General features: G+C 53.5%; 4 protein-coding genes across 4 annotated transcripts; 1 reads left to right on the forward strand and 3 right to left on the reverse strand.

Moving 5' to 3' along the window:
* Positions 1 to 897: 897 nt before the first annotated feature.
* Positions 898 to 1,701, forward strand: TRIREDRAFT_103695 (uncharacterized protein; the record flags this gene model as incomplete). The annotated part of the gene is made up of 1 exon (XM_006962081.1): positions 898 to 1,701. One exon carries the CDS (start codon positions 898 to 900, stop codon positions 1,699 to 1,701), a length of 804 nt encoding a protein of 267 aa, XP_006962143.1.
* A 924-nt stretch (positions 1,702 to 2,625) lies between these two features.
* On the reverse strand, positions 2,626 to 6,630 carry TRIREDRAFT_74804 (tubulin cofactor D; the record flags this gene model as incomplete). The annotated part of the gene is made up of 4 exons (XM_006962284.1): positions 2,626 to 3,395; positions 3,467 to 3,494; positions 3,545 to 6,387; positions 6,460 to 6,630. 4 exons carry the CDS (start codon positions 6,628 to 6,630, stop codon positions 2,694 to 2,696), a joined length of 3,744 nt encoding a protein of 1,247 aa, XP_006962346.1. The 3' UTR covers positions 2,626 to 2,693.
* Positions 6,631 to 7,958: 1,328 nt separating this feature from the next.
* TRIREDRAFT_74807 (uncharacterized protein) lies at positions 7,959 to 9,306 on the reverse strand (the record flags this gene model as incomplete). The annotated part of the gene is made up of 1 exon (XM_006962285.1): positions 7,959 to 9,306. The coding sequence occupies exon 1, from the start codon at positions 9,186 to 9,188 to the stop codon at positions 7,959 to 7,961; it is 1,230 nt and encodes a 409-aa protein (XP_006962347.1). The 5' UTR covers positions 9,189 to 9,306.
* Positions 9,307 to 13,212: 3,906 nt separating this feature from the next.
* TRIREDRAFT_55709 (uncharacterized protein) lies at positions 13,213 to 16,282 on the reverse strand (the record flags this gene model as incomplete). Its single annotated transcript, XM_006962286.1, has 5 exons — positions 13,213 to 13,502; positions 13,566 to 14,240; positions 14,334 to 14,424; positions 14,625 to 15,922; positions 16,066 to 16,282. The coding sequence occupies 5 exons, from the start codon at positions 16,280 to 16,282 to the stop codon at positions 13,213 to 13,215; spliced, it is 2,571 nt and encodes an 856-aa protein (XP_006962348.1).
* Positions 16,283 to 17,259: the final 977 nt, after the last annotated feature.

Consider the following 17,259-nt stretch of genomic DNA (forward strand, 5'->3'; position numbering starts at 1 on the left):
GCTTCTCGACGCGCTCACATATTGGAGCAGGCGGTGACGGTAGCGGCATCATGCATTCGGCGCCCACCATCCGGGAAGCAGCAGTAGTAGATCTGGGCATGACAGCCACGACAATCATTATTGTCATATGCACATAGGCGTTACGCTTGCCCTGAGGGCCTCATTTCACCATGGCAGACTTGGCGTTGAGCTGTTGAGGCACTGGACGCTGGCAAGCTACTATTGAAATCGTTGTTTGAATTTATACTGAGAATCTATAGGTCTACTCCATAGTCAAGGGAAATGCTACCTCAGAGTTATCCTCGAGGTCCAACTGGCAAGAGGAAATGGCATGATCTGAAGCAATGCTCTCAGGGGTCATCAAGAGAAGTGAGATGACCATGCACCACAAGACCATCAAGAGAAAAAGGGGGCACATCTGTGAGGAAGTGAGTCATTGTCCATGTCTGCTCCCGTCCTATAACGTGTTGCCATATTCACTCATGGTATGTCAGGAGAGTGAATCACAACGTGCTCGCAGAGCAATGTGAGTGAATGCTGATTTCCAACTCCAGATGCTTCCATGAGCACCTATCGTTATCGGCATTATGCATCCAGGGAAGGCGGTCAGCATACTGGTCTGGTTGAGATTCAACTCACAATTCACTTGGACTCAGACTGGCTCTCGTCCGGGCTCGTCTATATAATTCCTCGTTTCGTCCCTCGCTGCCACTCCTTTCTTCTCTTCCTTCCACAACCCTCCTCACATCGTCTTCCGCAAGAAGACAACCTCCCAAACTTTGAACGACCAAGCCTGTGACAACTCAGAGTAAGTGCTTCGACAATCTACTTCTTCTACTTGGACAAACTTTGACCGGGCAAGTATCTAGCCTACAACGACCAACTACTACCATCAACATGGCGCCCAAGCGCCAGCTCCCTATGCATCGGAAGGATGACCACCGGGAAATCGCTGAGACCCCAGCACCCGAGGCGTCATCTTCGTCGCCCACATCGCCCCCTGCCCAAAGGGCCAAGCTGGAGGAGCAGCGCCCGAACTCGCTGAAAAATTACCCCGGCAATATGCGTTGGGTCAATGAGGAGACCAATGAAAACATCGCAGGGATCGCGTCGATTGCGTACGTCGCAGTCTACATGCTGGAGCACCTGTCCGCCGGCAACGCCCGCCCAGTCGACGTTGGAGAGACAAAGTCGTTCCTCAAGCATGTCGGCGGAGCCGAAATGGTGAAGAAGTTCAGCGAGAAAGTCTACAACACGGTTGGCGGCTTTGAGACCAAGGCTGCGCCCGAGGAGTCTGTCTTCAAGGGCTTCGATGTCAACAAGGCTTGGAAGGCCAATCCGAACGACAATGACGACAACGGCGACGACGCGGCTGGAGAGTCCGCCCCCGTTGGAGGACGCGAGGCCAGCATCGAGCTGGGCACCACGCCGACGCCCATGGACATGACTACCACCACCGCTGCTGCCACCACCACTGCCGGACGTGAGCGCGAGGGCAGCGCAGAGCTGGGTGCCGCTGCCGAGGAGACCACGGCCGCTGCTACACCCGTGGTCATCGAATCTAATCTGGAGACGTCGGACGAACCAGCCGATTCCAGCCCGTTGGCCCGGAAGATGGCCAGGGCTGCTCCCGAGAAGACCATCACCAGCAAGTATTTCGGGGGCGGTGCTGGCGCCGGAGGAGCCAGCGGAAAGGCCTGAGTGCGAATGGGAAATGAGTGCGAATCTGAGACTTGAGTGCGATTGGGGAGGCGATATTGGGCCCGACGGAAATTACTAGATAGTCAATTCCTGCTTTGCAGAAGAGAAATTCATATTTTTGATTTCTGATACTTGTTCCCTCTCGTGTGAAGTCTGGCTACTAGATCTACTAGAAGGAATATCTTCTATCTCCATGAAATGATAACCAGGGACATTATCTGAAGGGACATCACTGGCCAGTCACGATTTGATTATCTGACATGTTCTACAGAGAGATGAGTCCTCCCCTCTCAGCCCAGTTCCGAGCTGATGTTGGAACTATCGTACAGCTATCTATCTCTTGACCCCTTCACCCTGTTAGATTGATGCCCCTTGCACCTTGTCACGATCCTCTTCTTATCGTCCCCATTGCTTGATCTCATTTTTTTTCTTCAACGTACCTGACGAGACATGACAGACGGACAAGAGACCTATATATTAAATTGGACGTCAAGTTATCGTCGTGAATTTGCCTATGCTGGGTGACCTGTCGTATTGTGAGAGACGAGATGCCCAGCCTCAAGGACTGTTACGTCATGTAGACACCGATCAGTATTAAATTGTTCTATAAGAGAGATAAAAAAAGTTCGGTCCAGAAGCTTTTCGAAATCAAATCTCACAACAACAACTTCTTATGCGTCCTTGTCTGTTCATCCTCCTGAGAGATCAAAGTTGGGTAGAAATGGGGGGCACAACGTGGACCCTTGCAACGCAGATTCTTGACAACAGCTTCTCCTAGTTGATTAATTGCGGAAGGTGCCTTTATTAATTCTTTATCTCTCTCAAAGAACATATACTATTATGCTATATTTTGGGTTGCGGGAAAAGATCATGTTATCTCTCTAATATTTACTCTGATCTAAGCCCAGAACTCATTGCTCTATGCAGAATGACTCACCATATCCTCAGACAAAAACAATTTCTTATCAACAACAAAATATATAAGAACAAATCTACTCCAGCCCCAACTCAGTCACCAGAGCCTTGATCCGACCCTTGTCCGCACTCGCCCAATCCACCCCCGTCAACCCATGCCCACTCTTACCCCCATCTCCCTCCGCAACCTCCTCATCCTCCTCCCCGACAAGCCCCCAAAGCTCATCAACAACCGCGCTCCTAACCCTCGGCCACGGATGCGACACGAGCGCCCCAAGCCTCCTCCTCGCCTCCTTCACCCCGGCATCACCACTCTCCGTCGAGCCAGCAATCCCGCCATACACGGCAATGCAAGCCGTGATCTTGCGCACGTTGCCCGTCTTGTATCCAGCCTTTTGCGTTTGCAAACAAAGACTCTTGTAATTGATGTCCGGACAACGCTGGAAAAGGCCCGTGTGGAATAGGAATGCAATCATCTCCAGTGTCGGCACGATGATTCGATCTTGGCCCTGGCATGTCTTGAGGTTGTGCAGCAGGGCTGAGCACACGCGCTGCAGGTTGTCTGCTGATTCTTCGCAGTGGTCCGTGAGGGCGGCTCTGCTGGCGATGACGAGATCTTCGTTGCCGGTGTCTGCGGAGGAGACGTAGCCTGCCATGAGGCCGGCCATCCATGCGTTTTCGTCGCCGTTCAGGATAGTCATTACATGGGGGTGGAGAGCGTTCTTGGGGATGAGGTTGAGAAGAAGGGCAAAGTAGGCCTTTGATGAGGAGCTGAGGTGCTTTGTAAAGTAAGTCTTTCGTGATGGGTTCGAGTCTTCGGGTTCATCAGTAGAGCTGGATGAGGAATAACGAGAAACGGATTAGCATTTGAACCTTGACTCGAGTACTTCTGAAGACAGGGGCGAGGCTACAAGGAGGGAGAGCTTACCTTTCCGTCATGAGTAGTGCAACAACATCCTTGGCAACCCGACGCACACGATCCAGCTTCTCCGCAGAAAGCCGCAAAACGTTGTAAATCAGCTTACGAACAGACATCTCCGTCCAGTTAGTCTGGATCGTGGAGTCACCGATATCTTCCCAAAGAACATGGATAGCCTTGAGCGTCTGGAATCGCACCAAGGACCCCTCGTCGCCCCTCGCCGTTGTAGTGTAGTCGTTCAAGCCCTCCGCAAGGAGATTCAGGAAGACAGTTGGCCTGTCCTTGAGAATGCGGCTGCTCAGAAGGCTGTGGAGGATGGTAACCCTTGTCTCGACTTCGCTGTCGACCCTCCATCGCTCGAGAAACGCAGAGCTCACAATTTCACTTCCGTTGTTCTCCAGTGAGGTGGATGCAAGGGGCTGGGCCATGGCCATGACGCGAAAGTAGCCGTTGCCAGTGGCTGCCGACCGGCTCCCGGGTTTGGCTGCGATCAGTCGTGCCCACTGCTCCAATATCTGGTCACGTTCATTCTGTGAGGAGAGTAAGAGCAGCATCAGACCGGCTGTGGAAGCAGACTCGGCGGTTTCCTGCTCGCTTCGGCTGAGCCAGTTGTGGATCACATCTCGCAGCCTCGAGGCCAATGTCTCAATCTCGGGAACCTGACGCGTGGAACTAAATCCAGAAGCAACATGTAGAAGATTTGTCTCTTCGTCCATAGACAACGTGTCGCTTCCTGTCTTCAGACTGTTGTAGGAGAGGCCGCTCGACGATGCAGCTTGAATCATGGGTAGAGAAGCCACAACCAAGCGACTCGCTCCCTCAACGATGAGCTCAGGTCGACGATACTCCGTCTTGTTGCAATCCTCGAGAATCCCAGACACGTAGCTCAGGATCTTCCGAGCAGCGGCCTGATCAAGCGTTCTTGGCTGAGCTTTCTGTGCAAGCTGGGGAAAGCCGTCCACCACCCCAGCGAAACACGCAAGCAAGCCATGACGCTCTTCGACCTGTCGCTTCTGCAGACCGCTCAAACGATCCATTATCTCGTCAATTGCATTTTCAAAGCGAGCAAACGGCGTCTCTGACGCCGTGTCGGACAATTGTACTACAAGAGAGCCAAAGGCGGCGCCAGCGGCTCGTCTCGAGGCCGTGTCCATGTCGCCGATTCCTCGCCAGCCCAAGATGCCATCAACGACGGCCTCTCCGTACTGGCCAGACAGCTTCGTGGCACCGAGAGCAACTTCCTGGACTGCGCGCGATCGGCGGGCTACGGCATGATAATCGACACACTGCACGACGCCAATGCCGTGATCTACGGTATCTGGGTGTCGGCCGATGAGTTCCTGTAGCGCAGCTGAAGCCCCGCGCCGAATGTTGCCTTCGGGATCGAGAGACGCCGTCGTCACCAGCTCTGTGCCGAGAACTTGCAAAATGGAGCTCGATGGAGGATGGGACTTTGCCGCGTAAACAGACTTGGTAGAGACGGCGAGGAGCTCGTCGGTTGTGTATCGGCGAGCCAATGCCCAGATGCCAAAGCACGCCGCATCACGGACATTGGATCCCACGCTGGCTCCCGAGATGCCGCGCTGCTCAAATGTCAATCCCAAAAGGAGAGAGTGAAAGATGTCGGAGAGCTGGCTAGCCGGAGGCGATCTTCGGTAGAGCAAGTGCGACAAGGTCATCATCAAGCCGTGCCATTCAAGAGGATTCACGGCAGACAAGTCGCGGACGCGCTTGTCTCCTGACTTGGTCGGCACCTTGTTCCAGAGGACGTTGCGGTTGAGGGATTCCAGGACAGCCTCGACGACCTGGGAAGCCATGTCCGGGTCCAGCTTCAAGGTGATGATGCTGAGCGACTTGCTGGCAGACAAGCGAACCGGGGTGTCGTTGTCCGAAAGGCTCTCGAGGAAGTATCCGATTGCATTCTCTACCAGGACCGTGGTCTTCATGTCTCGTCGGGAAGAGCGCAACAGCGAAACGACGAGCGAGCGAATCACCTTGAGCATCATCTTGCGTGCAGATGCCTGGGACATGATGGTCTTTGAGACGCCATCCTCGCTAGTAGATAGCTCAAGCACAGATTCGAATATCATAAACAGATACTTGTCCATGTCTGACGTCTCGGATGCAGATCGCAGTACGCCGGCCAAGAACGAGAGCACCCCGATGTAGAAATACGGGTTCTCAATCTCCGCTTCCTTTGCCGGCCGCAGCGACTTCAAGGACCACTGCACAAGGCTTTCCAGGATTCCAATCTGCTGCATGTCCCGCCTCATGGCGAGCCTCACCAGGAGAGCCTTGGCGGCATCCCGCTCCTTGCCCGCAGAAGCAATGTACTTGATGGCCAGAGGAATGACCCTCATCGTAAGGCCCGGCACATTCGCAGGCCAATTGAAACCGGCAATCGGCGGGACTCCCCCCTCATCCAGGTCAGCAGAGGAAATCGTCGACAGGTCAAACGGCGCGAATAACAGGTGCGAAAGCCAAAGCAGGGCAATGTAGCGCTGCTCCCACGACCACCCTTGACCAGCAGCTCGTTCCGTGAAGAGATCCTTCTTCTTCTCCTGGCTGGCGTGAGTCTCGGCTTCTTCGACGGCAGAGAGGATGAGCTCGAGGTACTTGGTTTCGACGTTGAGGAAGCGCACAATGACCTTTTCCCCACGAACCTTGCAGAACGAGTACAGGATACGGGAAATTGCGTAGTCGAGGGGAGCCAGAAGGTTCGTCTGTTCAGGAACCCGCTTGATTCGATGTCGCGTCTGCAAATACTCCAAGTATGACTCTGCCAGCAGGGGGATCCATTTGGGCAAATGGGGATCCAGCAGCTGAGGCAGCTCTTGGAACTGATCCAGCACCTACAAAGCAAAGCAAGCCTCGGTCAGCACCTTGTGCACCAAATGCTACCCTCCAGTATCTGGGAGACTCACAACGCAGGTAGCCTTCAAGGTCTCCCTAATGCGCACCCATCGCCGTATGCGCGTTCCCCCTCGTCCATCCGGCTTCCGCAGACAAGTGGCGAGGCTCTGATCCAGCTCGTCCAGCAGGACTTTGGAATGCTTGTGCAGATACACGTCAATCTCATTCTCCGAGGCGTCCATCTTGAGATTTGAGTGCGGGCGTATGGTTCAGTATGGCCAGAAACAAGACTGGGTGAGCATCCCCTTTACATCAACCCGAGAGAGGGGATATGGAAAAAGAGAGCGTTAGGCACCACTTTGTCAACCCAGGCAGGCGGCGACGATGAGTTTGATTGCCTCTAGGCAGCTGTATAAAACAGCGATCCGGCTTCTAGATGAACACTTCTCGTTGCGTGCTGGCCTTTGAGAAGCCGGTGGATGTTTGGTGGCTGCCTGAACGTCGAACCCGCTTCAGGACATACTATCGCATATCGTGTGCTTCCTCTGTGGTGGTTCATCATGCTGTGATAGGAGGACAGTGTATACTACAGTATATATGTTAGATACACTGTGAAATACAGGGTAGGCAGTCTGCATCTGAAAGATCCGCCGCTCCGAAGATCTGCATCACCTGCGATCGATCAGGAGTGCTTCAGCACCAGTCATGATCGTCCACCTCGGTGTACGGAGTAGGATCGGAGTCTGCGTTCCAAGGTCGTCACCGCCAGATCAAAGGACCATCGTCACAACAATACACTTTGTCGTGTTTAGACTGTCAAATACATAAGTTGGATATTAAATATGATTTACGTTAGATCGAGTCTATAGTCTATCGCCAAGTCGCTTATTTCCCGGTTTCTCTGCGCCTAAACTTCCTGTTTTTGTTTCGAGACTTTTTTTGAATTTTTCTTTTTTTTTTCTGTTTCCGTCGATGCCGCACTTCATCCAATGGTCGACATCCACATTATCTTTGCCCTCATCACCCCCCCCAGCAGATGCATTCATATATGTACCCGAGGTACTCTGATGCGAAGCTCGTAGCCGACGATGGAGGAGCTAGAGTCAATTCGGCTCACACAATTTGCTGCTCTCGGTCGCATTAAGCTTGGCAAAGTGGTAAAATTGCTTAGCTATCGCCGGCGAATCATGACCTCGCCACCCTCCATGCTGAAACGCGGTAGGGTGACAAGGGATGTTTGCCATGTGGCCCATATTATAAGGCACCGTCTCAAGCAAAGGTGAAAGGGAAAACGAGAGAATGTTTCACAACATTATGAATTAATCATTAATGGTGCCCAAAAACGGTTGCGTGCTCGTCGCGCAGAAACAGCCACTGAAGAAAACTCCATATCCACAGCAAACGCCTGGCTCGACTGTGACTGGGGCAAGAAGTGCCTATCCTGAAGTATTTGTCGTCACCAGACGGCCCTATTCAACGCAAGCTAAAGGAGTAGCAAATGAGGAGTGAAAAAGGAAAGAAGAAGGAGCCAAATTGCCAAGTCGGGGGGGAATCATGGAGTGATGAAGAACTATGAAACAGCAATCGCCGCCACTAGGGCGTCAAGAGCACTGCTGTGGGACGGCCCCGTAGCGGCGACGTAGGGGCCGGTCCAGGCAGGGCCGAGCTTGTTCTGGCTATTGCGGTCGTTGTTCCAGATGGACTGGGCGTTGCGGAGGATGAATTTTCTGAACGTGTCGCTTGGGGCCAGCTCGTTGAGATAACGCAGGTTGCGGATGAAGGCACCCTTGAACTGCTGGCCGTCCAAGCCGCAGTTGCCGGGCTTGAGCTCGCACTTGTCAGCCTCGACGAGGATACCGTTAGAGTCGGACAGGGCGTTGATGGCAGCGTTGGCAATGGCAGAAGCAGTCGTCAGGAGAGACTTGTCTCCCGTGGCCTTGTAGAGCTCGCTGAGACCGCCGAGGATAACGCCCTGGTTGTAGGACCAGGTGGTCAGGCCGTTGTTCTTGCAGTTGGAGTCGAGGCCGTCGTTGATGAGGTTGTTGGAGTTGATCATGCCGCTGTTCTTGAAGAACTGCCACTGCGCAGTGGCAATGTTGAGGTACGTGGCATTGGAGGGCACACGGTTGGCAAGGGAGGCGGCGACAGAAAGGTACAGCTCGTTGGCGATGGCGTTGACGTAGGTGCGGTCCTTGCTCCAGTAGATGCCGCCGCAAGGGGTTCCCAGGCCGGTCTGCATGTCATTGAAGATTTCGATAGCCGAGTTGAGGTAGTCCTGGTCACCGGTGGCGTCGTGGGCATGGAGCAAGGCGAGAGCCCACCATCCTTCATCATCATAAAATTCATCGATGAAGTTGGCAAACCCTCGTTTCGAGAGGCTGGTGGGCAGGGTGGCCGCAAACGAGGCTGAGCATCCTCTTCCATTGATGCAGTGGAGAGTCTGGGGAAGGCCCGCAGAGTTGACGAACTTGGCAACGGAAACGCTCACCACCTGGGCCTGAGCGTAGGTGTTGCGAAGGAAGCCGCCAACATTGAGCTGGTTGGCCTCATCCAGGCGCAGCAGAGCAAAGTCAGACAATGTGGTGAAGGCATTGGCGCTGTTCCACCAGGCACCGTTCCAGAGACCAGTCTCGACATCGTACCAGGCGTTGTTCAGCTCCCGAATGGCCGTGACGGAGTTGGCGACATAGTTTGTAGCTGAGAGAGAAGTAGAAGGAGCGGCATAGGTGGGGTGAAGGAGCGACGAAAGGATGGCCGAGTAGGCTAAAGTATGCCTCCAGATCCAGCTAGGGAGGGCCATGATGTAAAGAATGTTGTTACCGTGAGAAGAGAAAGGGGACTGTTCCAGCTGAGAAGCCGGTAGTTGCGTCTTATAAGAGAAATGAGCGGAAGGGTTAGCAAATGGGGGGGAAGAAGAAGGGGAGGGAGAAGAAGAGAAAGAGGATACCGGAACATCAGGAAGAGCTGCATCGAAGCCGGGGCCGTGGGCTGTTAATAAAGCAAATGCTAACAGGCTGGAGACGAACAAGGCAATGGATAGAAACACGAGTACCGAGCAAAGCTTGTGAATCAGGGATGCGAGGGAGCTCCGTGGCGGGTCCGGACGAAGCTTTGCACTGGCAGATGAAGAAGGGCCAGGGGGCAGGGGTCCGGATTTGGATCCACGATGGTGATAGCTTGGCGGCTCGGCATGCCTGCCGCGATTCTTTTCGGCCTGGCAATCCGCCGCGTAGCTAGAGCTGCATGAAACTGGTTAGCAGCAGCAATGGGTTCAGGCTTCACCATGTGCCCCTTCATCAACCATTGCGATATCGTACAAGCATGCTTGTTGGCCGCCTGTACCGTCGCCAGCGGTTGCCATTTGCTGGGACGGCGTCAGGGGCACACAGGATTCAGGGCCCGGCGAGCCAGGCACTGTGGCGTCCAGGCCGATGGTGGCTTCACAGCGGCCGAGCCATGCCGCAGCATCGGCAGTGGCGTTTCGGAGGGGCATCTTCGATGATGATGTGACCGTGACCGCAACCGCAGCTTGTTATGCGTGCAGCGCTTTGTCCGCTGCCCGTTTGCGGTCTATCTTCTGGTGTTGCTGCTCTCGTATGAGACAACGCGGGGCCTGGTGCCAAGAGCCTCTTAGACGACGGGCAATAAGCGCTACCAGGTTCAATGAGAATGAGCCTTTCACAGAGTTGAGGCCTCAAGTGGCACGATTGGACTGGATTGTTTTTTGCCTTTCTTTCGGTGTGTCTCTGTCTCCCTCTCTTCCGTGTGTAAGATGTAAGACAAGGCGCTGTTTAGCTCCGGCCGGCGCATAGATTAGATCAGGGCGATATGCTGTGGGCTGGTGGCCCATTATTTAAGCTGGATCTAGTCGGTAGCACTCGATGCAAAGTGCGTGGTGTGTAGGAGGAAGTCCGTTGAGGGGGTTGCGTGGCAGCTGATCGACGCCGATCTGCTGTGGGAGAGCATCACGAGGATCGGCATCTCGCACGGTATAAGGTCGAATCGGTGAGGAGAGTCGTATCAGAAGCTCACGCGATGAGGCTTGAATGGAGGAAGGGAAGTTGAAGACGGAAAAGACAGAATAAGGTAAGGTATCAAGCAATGGAAATGCATTATGTAAGGTTGCGGGAGCGAGCCTCGTTGAGGAAGCTACACAGGCGTGGTCTTGCCGTGTATGACCGTGTAAGAGAGAGAAAAAGGCGGTCTCTCTTGAGGCAGTCACGTCACGGCCACCGTGCTTGCTTCTTCACAAGTGATGTGCTCTGTAGGTAAGGTATGAGTAATTGACGCTGCACTCCATGATGTCACAAACACCACAATGATTTAATTGAGTTCTTTTCCCTCTATCCCTCCTCCTCCTCGGTTACAACCTTTGATCACTTCTTGTCCGGGCAACATCAGCTCGTATACAAGCTTCATCATTATTCCACACTTTGTCACATCTCGATATTGATCTGCGTGACCATGACGCTGCCCTCCAGCTCAATCTGCTTTCCTCTTCAATTCACCCACGCGACCTCGCCGATATCGTTGGTGGTGCTGGCATTGGCATCTCGCATCTCACCAGCAGTGATACAATGATACACCCTCGCGGAGCCACGAGACTTGCAGTTTGCCTCCATCTCCGCATACTACCTACCCCTCATTCACGGGCCTCGCGTGCCTTTTCCCTTCTCCCTTCCTATGCCCGGGTCTGGATGTCTGACTACCGTCTGCGGGACACGCAATCCAGAGCGATGGGCGGAGCAAGCTGATGTGTCTCAAACTTGGGGTTGAGGTATGTACAAACGTTGAATGAGGAAAGACAATGAATGCAGTCATTTCCTTTCACATTTGTCTTGTATTTTGTCTCTCTATCTTCTTTGACACCAGGGTAACAGCAGACACAGCTTCGAACTCGTCAACAGCCCTTTCATACCAAGGCATTGCGATACTAATTGGGCACTCATCGTAACCACATGCGGCGGCACATGGCATCCGCCACAACACCCATATTCTAGAAAAGCTGCCGAAACCAGGTTGCTGTCGATCACACGACGCTTCCACACTTGTCAAAGAGAACAAGACAAAACTACAAGCAATGACTGCTGACAACCATGAACAGCGCATGTTGGCCGCTGAATGAAACGTAGGATATAGAAGCGTGCGCACCTATGTGCCTGTTTCCTTCTGCGCAACACAACCCCTCTGTGAACCGAGCACGACATGAAGAGACGCATGGCCAGTTGAACACGAGAAACAAAGCAGCACGACACGAGCTCCTGCCCCCTTTTCCGTTATACGCCCGGATCCGACAGGCGCCCTTAAGATGTGAGACCAAATGACTGCTTTCAGCTGTGGTGATACCAGGCAGCCATCTTCTCTTTGTCGAAAATTGTCGAAAACATAGAGCCAACAATCGAAGCATGCTGCGAACAGCCGTCACCACCTCCAAGCCTCACTCAACTCGCAATGCCGCGGCACGACTCTGCTGACAATCCCACAGTTGCCGCCCTCGACTCCAGTGCGCAACTTCACACCGAGCACGCACGCACAGCAATTTACCCCAGCACTGCCGCCCATCTCCATCTGTCAGCACCGAATCGCCAAACTGGTGGATCAACCACCTGAAAAAATTGCCCTGGATCTCGAAAAAAAAGCCCAGCGCTTAAAAATGGAAAATTCCCCGGAGGACCAAATACTAAAACCCCAGACAGGACTAAATTTAGCCCCCTTGTTTCCTCTTCCGTTCTCGTACCTGCAACAGACAAGAAACAAGGGGCTCTTCTAGATTCCAGGCTGGCGCCCCCCCATTATCTTCAGGGCATTGACGCCTGTGTCCTTTCATTTCCAGGAACTGGGCAGCAACAAGGGAACAGCCGTCTCCTACCCCTGCACCTGCCAATCAACGACACGGTTGTCGATTTTTTTTTTGCTCGCCTAACGTCCTTATTGATCCCTTTCGGGCATGCTTGTCGCTTTCGCCTGGACGAGAGAATTTTGTTTGAATAAACGTGAAGGGCAATGGTTCATTCGCGCACCTCGTTAATGAGCTATGCCACGGACGCACGGATGCACTACCACCAATTCGCCCGTCCGTCCAGCCAAGCAGAGAGCTGAATAACAGTATTGGCCAAAGGCTGTGAACATGTAATACTATGCCTGGCCCCAATCTCCCCTTTGAAGCTCGGAGAACGAATCGTTGCCTCTATTGTGCAAATTGGTGAGAAGACGAGCCAAGCACTGCAGACGCCGTGTCTTCGGACTCGATGCCCTGTTGGGGGTGGGAGACGCATACAATACTTGGATGAATACCGACTAAAGCATCACAACACAAAGCTGCAATCTGCCGAGTAATGACGAAATCTTACAGGAGTGGCGCATGCTATCTCTGCCTCTTTGTCGTTCGAGCACAGGAAGGATTGGCGAGATGTAGTACATTACTTGCGGTCAATCGATATACAGATCAAATCCCATACCTAGACATGACTAAAAAGTATGCGGCCGAGATAGCACAAATTGTCTTCAGCGATAACGCTCAGGACACTTTCCACATCTCTGAGTTGCAGAGTAAATGATAGACAGGAGTGAAATAGACGAGAAGAAGATCATAACCACAATGTGCCCACGGCGCCCAGAAACAACCTCCCATAGTACTCCCAATATTCCCCTTTTGCGGAGCGATATCAAATACATGTTCCACAAAGCGAGGAGACTTCGTAGAGAGTCGGTGTCGCAAGCCCCTCAACGCCCGCTATATTATTCCATATTCTGTTGGCGCCCAAGATTTCAGATTCATCGCATAAGACCTGTGGTTGCTGTAGTGGTTGGGTGTTCTCGACCATTCAGTACTCCCGCGATCGACGCAGGCTTCGTGAGTGCCCAAAAACTGACCTCTCGCCGCTGCTCGTCGATCCGGCGACACTTGCTGGCCGCCCGCTCATGGTGCGTGTGGGAAACTTGGATAGAATGGCAGTCGACTTGTTCTTTTCGTTACTGAGAATACTGGCGCGGTCCGAGCTGATGACCGACGCAATCTCTTGCAGCGAGTTCGAGTCGAGGAACGCTTGGGGAAAGACACCCCATTTGCCCTTTGCATTGGTGCCTGCCCAGCACCAGTACTCAGGATAGGACCCTGAGCCTCCTGTTAGCTGCCTTGATCCAGACTGCGTTATTCGGAGACGGTACTGCGACTTACAAGTAATGTTGCTGATAACCTCGTCCTTGTCAAACTTTAGCCAGTCCTCGTTCTTTTCCTTTGGTGCAAACTTCCACTTGGCCTTGGCCCGAATGCGGCTCGTAGCGTTTCTCTTGATATGGCCAAAAGGAGGGCGATCCAACTTGATGATGTCAGTTGGAATCGATGCGTGAACGCCGTCATGCCAACCGAAAGCCCATTCTCCGTTATATCGAGCGGGCCACGTAATGCCGGTGATCTTCGCGCCTTGGATAAACTCCAAGGCTGGAGTTCTGTCAGGTAACAGTCTCTGGCCGAAAAGTCTTCGGGCTGACTCCTTTGCATGGGCGGTAGGAAGATGGGCAATCTCTGCAGCTCTTTCGCGCACCGGATGAGGTTCCGGGGGGTTCATGAAGAACAGATCGTAGTCGTTGATTAGGTGAGGCGGTATCTCAGTTTGGTCCACCACGGAGATGCCAGGGACGTCTGGGAGTGGCCGAGGATGCCGGGCTAAGTGGCTGAACAACGCAGCTGTCGACGTGAAGACAGTGGCGTCGCTCTGGTCCAAGGTCTGGCTGGTGTGGATACAGAAAACGCAGGCATACATGATATCGTCAACCCGCTTGGCGTGCAAGTGACTCTTTTGCAAGAAGCGCAATCGATAGCCGACACCGTGTTTGGTGTAGTTTCCCTCGTCTAGATACGCAAGTTAGACATTTGATATCGGAACTTGCCCTTTTGATGCAATTCTGCTCGTCCGGATGATAGCGCGGCTTGTAATGGACATACCTTGCTTATTGATATCATATTCGAGGTGCTTAAAATCGAGCTCATACAAACAATGTGTGCATTTAGCAACAACGGCCGTCATCGAGAAACCCTATAACAATTGAGTTAGCAAGCAATCCAGCTACAAGAGGGAGGGAGTACAACCACGGGTTTCTTCTGCCTCTTTACGCCTACTCCCCCGTTGATCACGTCTGTGGCACCCGCACAGAATTGCTTTTGCAAGTAAAAGGAGCTCAAGTTGTCGATGGAGAGGTCTTGTGGTGGCAGATTCGCCAGGACAGCTCCTGGGACGGAGGGGTCTACCGGAATCAAACCGCTGTCTATACCGGCGGCCAGGCCTGTGTTGTGGCGAACAAGCTCAAGCCCTGGTTGAGGAGGCTGCTGCTGCTGCTGCTGCTGCTGCTGCTGCTGCTGCTGCTGCTGCTGTGGCAGTGGTTGCTGTTGTTGCTGTGCGGTAGCTGAGAAGCCTCTATCGGTAACGGATCCCTTGCTGCTGATTGGGAGAGGGTCCGGATCAATCAAGCTCTCGGCGTCTGCCGACATTCTTCGATCTGACGGTTTCTGCACAGCGTCGTTCACTGAATTGCTCCTGCAAATTGTCTTTGCATCATCCATGCTCTCCTCCGAGGAGGCGGGCTGCGATGGCTGGCGCAGACGCTTCGCTCTGTACGGCATTGGCGAATACATGGCGGGCGCGGGACGTTGTCGTGAGGAGCTCCTCGATCTCATATCCTTGGTCCGCCTCATTTCTTCCGGTATGGTCGGGGTGCTGCTGCTGTAGGTGGTGGCACTATGGTTGCTAGGTGCTCGGGGTCGCAAAGACTGCGTAGGGCTCATGCTGAAATTTGAAAACTGGCTGCTGAGGGTGCTCTGAGATGAATGCTTCTCGTCTGATTCGGGCGGGTATTCCTGTAGTAGTCCAGAGCTGCGAGGGGTGTCTGGATAGTTGGGACGTGGTATTGAAAAGTTCCTCGAAGTGGTGAATGGGCTGATCGGTGAGGTTCCTTCGACCGGTGTCAGAAGTGGTGGCTCTACAGGCGGTCTCCGGCGTGTGAGAGGTGCATCGCGCGGCCGTTCATCGTCGGAAGCAACAGTCTTGACCCTTATGTCCCAGGGATTCGTTGATGGTGGCCTAGGTGGGAGCTGTTCCACTGCCGCCGGCGGCCGAGGAGGTGGTAGAGGCAGCCCCCTGTCTGGAGGTGGCATTGGGGGTGGCTGAGATAACAGGTTGAGGCCGTTATGCTCACTGTTGAATGCCTTGTCAAGCATGACGCTCAATTGCTCGTTGGCATTCTCAACTGGCGCTGTATCTATGGCAGACCTGTTGTCTGTCCTGGAACTTGACACGGAGTCTCTGCCAGCGGAGCTTGCACCGGCGATCGAAGGTGGTGCCGTGGGCATTGGTGGCATCAGCGTGGGCGGCGTGGGATGCGGCGAAGACGGGGGCGATAGTTGCGACATGAAGTGCTCTTGGCTGAAATGAGTCGGCGGCTCAAGCTTCATCTTCAGTAGGATATCGTAGATTTTGGGCGCGGCTGTCCGTGACATCATTTGAAGCTCAGTGAACTTGTCGGCATCGAAGTCGTCGGCTTCGATATAGTCGTCAAACTCCCACAACAGCTCTGTAAGCTGAACTCTGAATTGGGCAATGGCCTCTGTATGTTTCGTACAATCTCAGCTTCCATCGGCCTGCAAGCGGATGGGGTCCATCAAAGTGACTGGGGAAGCTTACCATTGTCTTTTACCGCTTCGACGAAATTTGGCCCAAAGTCGTCAAAGTGTTTCTTGCATAACGGCTCTATCTTCTTGAGGGCTCGCTCGCCTTCTTTGAGCAGAGCCTGGGAGGCCTTGAGCATGGGCTGTGTGTCGCCCGCATTCTGAACAGCCGTCCTCCCCTTGTCAACGATGTCCTTGAACGGGGTCAGGATGAGGTCGACAATGTCCTCCATGGTTGCTATCCAGGGCACGAGTTCTCAGACGAGCAGTGTCGATACGCCGGCGGGGCGAGTGACGGGGGGGTTTTGTATGATGACGACAACCTCGACACAGCAGACTCGCTAGGAGTCGGGTCCGTACAACACGTGCGGTGCCAAGCGTAAACCGACTCGAGAAAGTAGGTGGCGGAGATTAAAAGAGGATAACAACTGCTATAGCAAGCCGATAGTCCACGTCGGCTTGGTTGCTAGGCGTGGCGGTCATAAATCAGGGTCCCGGACCGAGAGCCTTGCCGCATGAGACTAATCAGTGAGCGTTGAAAGTGAAGCGTATCAGAATGGTACAGCCCAGGCTTGCTCTTCGAGATGTGCAGGTGCTTTGTGGAATAGCGAATGAACGGATGAGGAGAATGCGATCCAACGTAGGACGAGGGAAAGGAAAAGGGAAAGCGGTGATTGGAAAGGGACAATGGGTAGAAGAGAAAGAAAAAGAAGAAATCCCTGGAGCCTGAAGGAGTGCCAGGAGGAGAGGCGAATGTACATTATGAAAGAGCTGAAAAGCAGCAGCACTTGGGGAGCAGTCCTAGTCTCAAGGCTGAATGATGGATGCCAAGGGTTCCGGAGCCAGATCTTGGCCTTGGCTGCAGCCACCCAGGCGTCGATATAGCATCCTTGGTGCTTGGTCCATGCCCATGGACTACTAGATTTGTGACACTTCAAGGCTGCAAGTACTGGTTCATCCACAGCACTTGGGCCCGTTGCTGTATTCGCTCAATGGACAGGTACCCGCCTGGAGCCAAATGGTGCATGCAACCGGCTCGATTATGGGACGGTGACCTCTTGTCCAACCACATCTCGCCACTGTACAGTTGGTAGGTGACATGCTCGTATGCCGAGCAGGCGACGTCCAAGTCCTTTGCTGAGAGTTGCTCCGTCTGGGCAGCTGCGCAGAAGCGCAAAGGGAATCCATCGACCGAGGGCCAGCCAGGGGA

This window comes from Trichoderma reesei (genome assembly GCF_000167675.1).
Source record: "Trichoderma reesei QM6a unplaced genomic scaffold TRIREscaffold_2, whole genome shotgun sequence".
NCBI lineage: Eukaryota > Fungi > Ascomycota > Sordariomycetes > Hypocreales > Hypocreaceae > Trichoderma > Trichoderma reesei.